Raw genomic sequence first — 8,543 nt, 5'->3', positions numbered from 1 at the left:
TTTACAACTGGGGGTACTTTATTTATTCTAATACACAAGTTTCAGTGAGTCATGTGACAGAAATGACATCAGAACTCACCGTTTATAACTGATGACATCAGAACTCATCGTTTATAAGGATATAATTTACAGGATATTCATGGCTTTTGTGTATTATATATATATATATACACCTCATTCTGATTGGTTCACCTTACCCCAAGGGCATTAAAGGGGTTGTTCACCTTTAAATTAACTGTTAGTATGATGTAGAGAGGGATATTCTGAGACAATTTGCAATTGGTTTTCATTTTTTATTATTTGTGTATTTAGCTTTTTATTCAGCAGCTCTCCAGTTTGCAATTTCAGCCATCTGGTTGCTAGGGTCCAAATTCCCCTAGCAACCATGCACTGATGTGAATAAGAGACTGGAATGTAAATAGGAGAGGCCTGAATAGAAAGATGAGGAATAAAAAGTAGCAATAACAATAACCTTACAGAGTATTTGTTTTTATATGGGGTCAGTGACCCTCATGTGAAAGCTGAGAAGAGTCAATAGAAGGCAAATAATAGCCAGACTATCAGTACAGGTATATCTGCCCCTGAGGTAAATACACAATAAGGTCAGGTCTGTACAATAAGGGCACGAGCCGCAGTTGCCTGGCTCAGACTTGTGTATAACACACAGCACCACACACAGGAAGGAAGTGATTCTTGTTACCAGAGCGACCTGCAGTAGGATAAGTTCCGCCCAATCCCGTGACCACAGAAACGCCTCCCACATTTTTGAACCGCTGTCACTAGACAAACCATCGATAGTTTAGGGCTAGAGCGCCTCTGTCCACCACTGGGCCGCTCTATCCCGAAGTTCCTCACTGAGCTTGAGAGTAAGCGGCGCATCTCTATGGTTATATGACCGGGCGCGCAGTATTGTGGGAGACTGGCGGACTTAGTGGTGTCAAAGCAAACATGGCGGCGGTCGTGTTCTCCTTGAGACGTAGCGGGCCGGTGCTCAGGTTGTCGGGAGCCCTGCAGGTCAGAGCTGGGGTCGTGAGTGACTGCAGTGACCCCGGGGCTGTGTGTCCCTGTGTAATGTCAGTGCTGTGATTGTATAAGTTGTGAGCTGGGCCCTGCTGAGAGTCTGTGGAGCTTCTGTCAGTGCTCAAGTCTCCTCCCCAGGGGCCCAACTGAGTGTCTGTCAGTGTGTCTGTCTGTTCCCCCTGTCTGTGTTATTCCAACGTGTCCCCCAGGGGCCCCAACATTCTACCAGTGTCCACAGTATTGGCCCTATGGGCAACATTTTATTACTTAACTGCCTTCTCCTGTCAGCTCATATGTTGGCCCCCAGGGGCCCCAGCTAAGTGCCTACTGCTAGTGACAGTCTATTGGATAGAGTTTGTGTCCCTTGGGCTCCAGCTAAGTACCAGTGTCACTGTATTCTCCTCTGATTAACTGGGGTAAAACTGGATGTAACCATGGTAACCAGGGGCAGATGTTGGCCCCCATGCAGGAGCTATGGACCCCAGAAAGTACACTAGTGGCCACAGTTATCTGGGCGGCTAATTATCACAGTCGGCTCATTAAGTTATTAAAGGAGGACTAAACCCTATAAATAAAAATGTCCTATTTTATACAGTGAACTTATTGCAGGAGGCTAAAGTTTGAGCTTGTCAATAGCAGCAATGATCCAGGACTTCAAACTTGTCACAGGGGGTCACCATCTTGGAAAGTGTCTGTGACACTCACATGCTCAGTGGGCTCTGATTGGCTGTTGAGAAGCTAAGCTTAGGGCTCGTCACTAATTATCCAGCAGAAAATGAGCTTCCCTGGCTGTAATATAAGCTGATGCTACAGGTTTGCTGATTATTCAATTCTGATGCTAATTGCACTGGTTTCTGTGCTGCCATGTAGTAATTATGTGTATTAATTACTAATCAGCCTTATATTGTGACATTTCTATTCTATGTGTACTGTATATTGTGAGTGGGTCCCTAAGCTCAGTAAGTGACAGCAGCACAGAGCATGTGAATCAGTGAATCAGCAGAAAAGAAGATGGGGAGCTACTGGGGCATCTTTGGAGACACAGATCTTTACTGCTAAAGGGCTGTGGTTGCCTTGGGCTGGTACAGAAGCACAAACATCATGTACAACATTTTTACCTACTTCCTTAGTTAGGCTTTAGTTCTCCTTTAAGTCACAAGCCCACTGCCAATAACGAGGGTCGTACTGAAGAGCTCAGTGACCTTCACTGTGTCCCTATGATAGGGTGTTGCTATGCAACAATTAACCTTGTCAACGTGGACCCCTGAGTGCTGCCGGGTGTAGTCCAGTCCATGACAGGAGCACTTACTGCCGAGGTCCAAAGTGCAAGTAATGTCAGTAGTAAAACTGTTGTGTAGAGAGTTAACTTATTCTGAGCAACTAAACTCAAACATAACCATGTGCAGTGCTCAGCGGCGGCTGGAGTGGGTAATGAGCATCACCACTGGACTCTGGAGCGGGGGGAACCCATTAACTGGAGTGATGTACCCTCAGATGTAAAAGTCTGGGTTGGCAGATGCTTCAATGCTTGATGCCCATGGTACAGTTTGGGGGGGGGAGGGATCATGGACTGGGACTGTTGCTATGGTTTGGGCCCCTGACATAAGTGATTATTCCATATTTCTTACTTTGTGGCACAAGGGCATATTAACCCCCTTGGATTGGGAATAAGATGTTGGGCAGGAGGGTTCTCAGATAATAAAATTTATTTGTTTATGACCTCACATGTAGCCTCTGTTCCTGCCTGTTGTTTATTAACGAGCTACTGCTAATTTGCCTTGTAAATAAATCATTAGTCACATGGACTTTGCTCTTCGGGCATGTTCTTTTCCTTTAATCCATTGTCTTTACGTTTTATGGTGCAGTTTCCTGGGGCCTTTACTGACAGAAGACAAAAGCCACAATGCAAAATGTGCCATTAATAACAATAATTAAATAGGAATTGGTCAGTGTAAAAATAAAAACTGGATAAATAGATTGTGCAAAATAAAAAATGTGTCTAATATAGTTAGTTAGGCAAAAATGTAATGTATAAAGGCTGGAGTGACTGGATGTGTAACATAATAGCCAGAACACTACTTCCTGCTTTTCAGCTCTCTTGCTTTCCACTGATTGGTTACCAGGCAGTAACCAATCAGAGACTTGAGGGGGGGCACATGGGACATATCTGTTGCTATTGAATCTGAGCTGAATGCTGAGGATCAATTACAAACTCACTGAACAGTTATGTCCCATGTGGCCCCCCTTATAGTCACTGACTAACTCAGAGTTAGAGAGCTGAAAAGCAGGAAGTAGTGTTCTGGCTATTATGTTACACATCCACTCACTCCAGCCTTTATACATTACATTTTTGCCTAACTAACTATATTAGATACATTTTTATCTTGCACAGCCTATGTGTTTACCCAGGTGTTATTTTTACACTGAACTGTTCCTTTAATAAATATCAGCAAAATAAAAGAATAGCATTCTTCCCATTGGGCAGATAACCTGCATCAGCTGATATAAATGACTCCCCTTGATGACAGTTTGCCTTTAAAGCGTGGCATTTAGCAGACATACCTGAGATCCAGTGATAATTTTAGTACATCTCAGTAATCCCTAACGAGATCTAAATGATAGAATAGGATTAGAGCCTCTGCCACGCTAGGAACCCTTCTCTTCTCTCATTGGTGCACTGGGGAGGTGTGTAGGCAACTGTGAACCAATGACAGTACAGCTGTTCTGCCATAATAACCTCAAATATCTTAGATAAGATTTACATCTGACTGATGATTGGTTGCTGGGCCTGAGGCCTCATCAGTGATGTATCAGATAAGAATGTGATAGGGAATTTAGATTGTAAGCTCACTGGGACTGAAGGGAATGTAATAGGGACTAGCAGCTACACAGGTTATATACAGATTTAAAAGGTTTAACTTGATGGGCATGTCTTTTGTTTTCAAACTAACTTACTATGTTACTATGTAGATTGTAAGCACACTGGGGCAGGGACTGATGGGAATGTAACCGGGATTTTAGATTGTATGCTCACTGTGGTAGGGACTGTTGAGAATGTGATAGGGACTTAAGATCACTGCAACTGATGAAAATGTGATTGTAAACTCACTCGGGCAGGGATTGCTGGGAATATGATAGGGACCTTAGATTGTAAACTCACTGGGGCAGAGACTAGTGGGAATGTGATAGGGACCTTAGATTTTAAGATTACTCGGACAGGGACTGATGGGATGTGATGGGACTTTAGATTGTAAGCTCATTGGAACTGATGGAGTGTGATGGGACTTTAGATTGTAAGCTCACTGGAACTGATGGAGTGTGATGGGAATTTAGATTGTAAGCTCACTGGAACTGATGGAGTGTGATGGGACTTTAGATTGTAAGCTCACTGGAACTGATGGAGTGTGATGGGACTTTAGATTGTAAGCTCACTGGAACTGATGGAGTGTGATGGGACTTTAGATTGTAAGCTCACTGGAACTGATGGAGTGTGATGGGACTTTAGATTGTAAGCTCACTGGAACCGATGGAGTGTGATGGGACTTTAGATTGTAAGCTCACTGGAACTGATGAAGTGTGATGGGACTTTAGATTGTAAGCTCACTGGAACTGATGGAGTGTGATGGGACTTTAGATTGTAAGCTCACTGGAACTGATGGAGTGTGATGGGACTTTAGATTGTAAGCTCACTGGAACTGATGGAGTGTGATGGGACTTTAGATTGTAAGCTCACTGGAACTGATGGAGTGTGATGGGACTTTAGATTGTAAGCTCATTGCTTACAAAAAATCAACAATGCCAAGTCTTGGCCACAAGGTGGTGCTCTTCCTGTATTACGGACAATGTGCATCAGATCCATCAAAATTAAAGTTTTTGTTTCAGGCTTGTTCTTATCTTATAATAAAAATAATGAGGGGGACGTGTTGCTGAACAAATAAGGACACTGGCCCGTAGGGGCCACCGCTTGCTGTACTTCTATATGTCAGATTTCTCTGCTGACCCTCATGTCATTCTCAAGGTTTCTCGTGGGGCACAGACAGCTGCCGCTCCAGCATCTCAAGCAGCCGCTCGCATCAAGAAATTTGCCATTTACAGATGGGACCCAGACAAGCCCGGTGACAAACCCCGTATGCAGACGTATGAGATTGACTTGAATACGTGAGTTGTACCTTGTGTTTACTGCTAGTGGGGCTCATATATTCCTTAATATCTCTGTATAGTGTTGGCTCTGACTCCTGTCTACATGTTACTGGCAGCTCACACCCTGGGGCAAGAATTTGTGTTGAATCCAGGAGAAGAAAAGGGTTAATCTTCTACTTTACACAACACTTGTAATGCGCTATATATAAATATATAAGGGGGATATGATCACTATATATAAATATATAAGGGGGATATGATCACTATATATAAATATATAAGGGGGATATGATCACTATATATAAATATATAAGGGGGATATGATCACTATATATAAATATATAAGGGGATATGATCACTAAATATAAATATATACGGGGATATGATCTATATATAAATATATAAGGGGGATATGATCACTATATATAAATATATAAGGGGGATATGATCACTATATATAAATATATAAGGGGATATGATCACTATATATAAATATATAAGGGGATATGATCACTATATATAAATATATAAGGGGATATGATCACTATATATGAATATATAAGGGGGATATGATCACTATATATAAATATATAAGGGGATATGATCACTATATATAAATATATAAGGGGGATATGATCACTATATATAAATATATAAGAGGATATGATCACTATATATAAATATATAAGGGGATATGATCACTATATATGAATATATAAGGGGGATATGATCACTATATATAAATATATAAGGGGATATGATCACTATATATAAATATATAAGGGGGATATGATCACTATATATAAATATATAAGGGGGATATGATCACTATATATAAATATATAAGGGGATATGATCACTATATATAAATATATAAGGAGGATATGATCACTATATATAAATATAAAAGTACAGAGAAGAGCGACTAAGCTGATAAAGGGAATGGAAGGGATCAGTTATGGGGAAAGGTAAGTTGTGATTGGCTACACTGGAGTTGAATGAGTTGAATTGTACTGACCCCAGTCTCTCCCCGTAGGTGTGGCCCCATGGTGTTGGACGCTCTGATTAAGATAAAGAACGAGATGGACCCCACACTGACCTTCCGCAGATCTTGCAGAGAGGGTGAGAGGTTTATATTCCAGTTCTGCTGAAGCTTTGGGTCCCTTTTCACCACACTCAGCTCATTGGGTTTAATAATTGCAGGTATATGTGGCTCCTGCGCCATGAACATTAACGGGGGCAACACCCTGGCCTGCACTGTGAGAATAGACACCAACCTGAGCAAAGTCTCCAAAATCTACCCCCTCCCTCACATGTATGTTGTAAAGGATCTTGTGCCTGTAAGTGTTGTGCTTCTTCCTCTGATTAGTTCTGCCTTCCTCTTCCTCTCATTTTTCTATATCACTCATAGTACAGAGCTGTGAGTCTCTCTTCCTGGGCTGTTCTCTTTCCCATGGTCAGGCAGTGAATCCAATCTCCTCCCTAAGACTCAAGTACAGAGCTCTGATTTTATGTACTTCCTGCTTGTGGGCTGCTCTCCTACCCCGGAGGATGTTCCTGCCTGACCAGGGTAAGATACTTCATGCTCTTGGGTCAGAGACAGACACGCCCCCTACCTACCTGTACCTGTTGGGAACGACTCGCCACAAACTGATTTTTGTTGTTATTATTGTGAAAGGACCTGAGTAACTTCTATGCGCAGTACAAGTCTATAGAGCCGTACCTGAAGAAGAAGGATGAGTCTCAGCAGGGGAAGGAGCAGTACTTACAGTCCATAGAGGACCGGGATAAACTGGTGAGTGTTTGACCCGCCCCCTTGTTTGTAAATAGGGGCCCCACTACTTAGCAGCCAATGGAAATACAGAAGACTCCCAGACTTTCAGAGGCTGCTGGGATTGGTAGATCTGTAACTGGCAACACATACAGCACCACAGCCTGTGAGGGAGATATAAGCTGGAGTAGCCATTAACCCTTGTTTCCCCTGTGTGCAGGACGGGCTGTACGAGTGCATTCTGTGTGCCTGTTGCAGTACCAGCTGCCCCAGCTACTGGTGGAACGCTGATAAATATTTGGGCCCTGCGGTGCTTATGCAGGTAAGTGTCTTTCTCTGTAGTAACAGTTACCCTTTAAATTGTAATTATTGTAAGTATCTGTTTATTACTTTGTGATCTGTTTCTGACTGTTGAAACAATGTAGCCATTTCTCCTGTATTTCTATTAATCAGCTGCTCCTGCAACATTGATTCAGGAGTCAGAAGGAGCAGTGCAGAGAACATAATGATACAGACTAGTCCATGTCAGTGGTTATTGCACCTGGCCCTCCAGCCATTAGTGAATTAAAATGAGTCCCCGACCCCCTGGGTGTTTGTGTTTCAGGCCTACAGATGGATGATTGACTCCAGAGATGATTTCACAGAGGAGCGACTCTCCAAACTACAGGACCCCTTCTCCCTGTACCGCTGCCACACCATCATGAACTGCACCCGCACCTGCCCCAAGGTAACTGCCATTGTGGCTAGTGACATTACATGATGCACTGTCTGGGGCCCTCCTGCTGCTGAGGGATGCTGGGAAATGGTTTCCATCTTATTTAGCTCTTCACTTTCTGCTTTTCCTTTAAGGGCCTGAACCCGGGCAAAGCCATCGCCGAGATAAAGAAGATGATGGCGACGTACAAGGAGAGAGCGGCGTCTGCGTAACATTCAGTCTCCTGTGTGATTCGCTTCTACTCACATCCGTCCTGCAGCAACATGGCAGCTCCTCCTGCACTTTCTTTTACCCGCATCCTGCCCATTGGCTGCCAGTGATCAGAGGGAATGAGTGCCACCTTGTGCCCCCTGTCATGTACATTAAATAGTTAATTCTGGTACTTAACCCTCCTAATGCCTCTCTTTCTCTCTCTGCGGGGTTGGTACTCCTTAATCGCAACTGTGTGGTGCTTGCAAACGGGCATCTCCCAGGGGCCACAGGTTTATACCCAGCAGCAGATTTATGCCCAATAGCAGATTCATGCTTTACCTTAAAGAAGAACTAAAGCCTAACTAATTACAGCCAGGGAAGCTCATTTTCTGCTGGATAATTAGTGACGAGCCCTAAGCTTAGCTTCTCAACAGCCAATCAGAGCCCACTGAGCATGTGAGTGTCACAGACACTTTCCAAGATGGTGACCCCCTGTGACAAGTTTGAAGTCCTGGATCATTGCTGCTATTGACAAGCTCAAACTTTAGCCTCCTGCAATAAGTTAACTATATAAAATAGGACATTTTTAGCCACATTTCTTTTTAGGGTTTAGTTCTCCTTTAAAGCGCAGTGTTGTAGGACATGTGTATAGTAAGGCAAGAAGGTGACTGTGTATAGTAACATGAGGTGTAACTGTGGGATAAT

At 43.2% G+C, this 8,543-nt stretch overlaps 1 protein-coding gene across 1 annotated transcript; it reads left to right on the top strand.

The window, feature by feature from the left end:
- The first annotated feature begins 804 nt into the window (after positions 1-804).
- Positions 805-8,028, top strand: sdhb.L (succinate dehydrogenase complex subunit B, iron sulfur (Ip) L homeolog). The gene is made up of 8 exons (XM_018226516.2): positions 805-1,014; positions 5,039-5,178; positions 6,197-6,282; positions 6,364-6,500; positions 6,839-6,955; positions 7,152-7,253; positions 7,536-7,658; positions 7,781-8,028. The coding sequence occupies exons 1-8, from the start codon at positions 892-894 to the stop codon at positions 7,856-7,858; spliced, it is 906 nt and encodes a 301-aa protein (XP_018082005.1). The 5' UTR covers positions 805-891; the 3' UTR covers positions 7,859-8,028.
- The last annotated feature ends 515 nt before the right edge of the window (positions 8,029-8,543 follow it).

The sequence above is a fragment of the Xenopus laevis genome, chromosome 7L (genome assembly GCF_017654675.1).
Source record: "Xenopus laevis strain J_2021 chromosome 7L, Xenopus_laevis_v10.1, whole genome shotgun sequence".
Taxonomy (NCBI): Eukaryota; Metazoa; Chordata; class Amphibia; order Anura; family Pipidae; genus Xenopus; species Xenopus laevis.
Note: the sequence above shows the minus strand (reverse complement) of the source record. Positions and strands in the feature narration are given on the sequence as shown.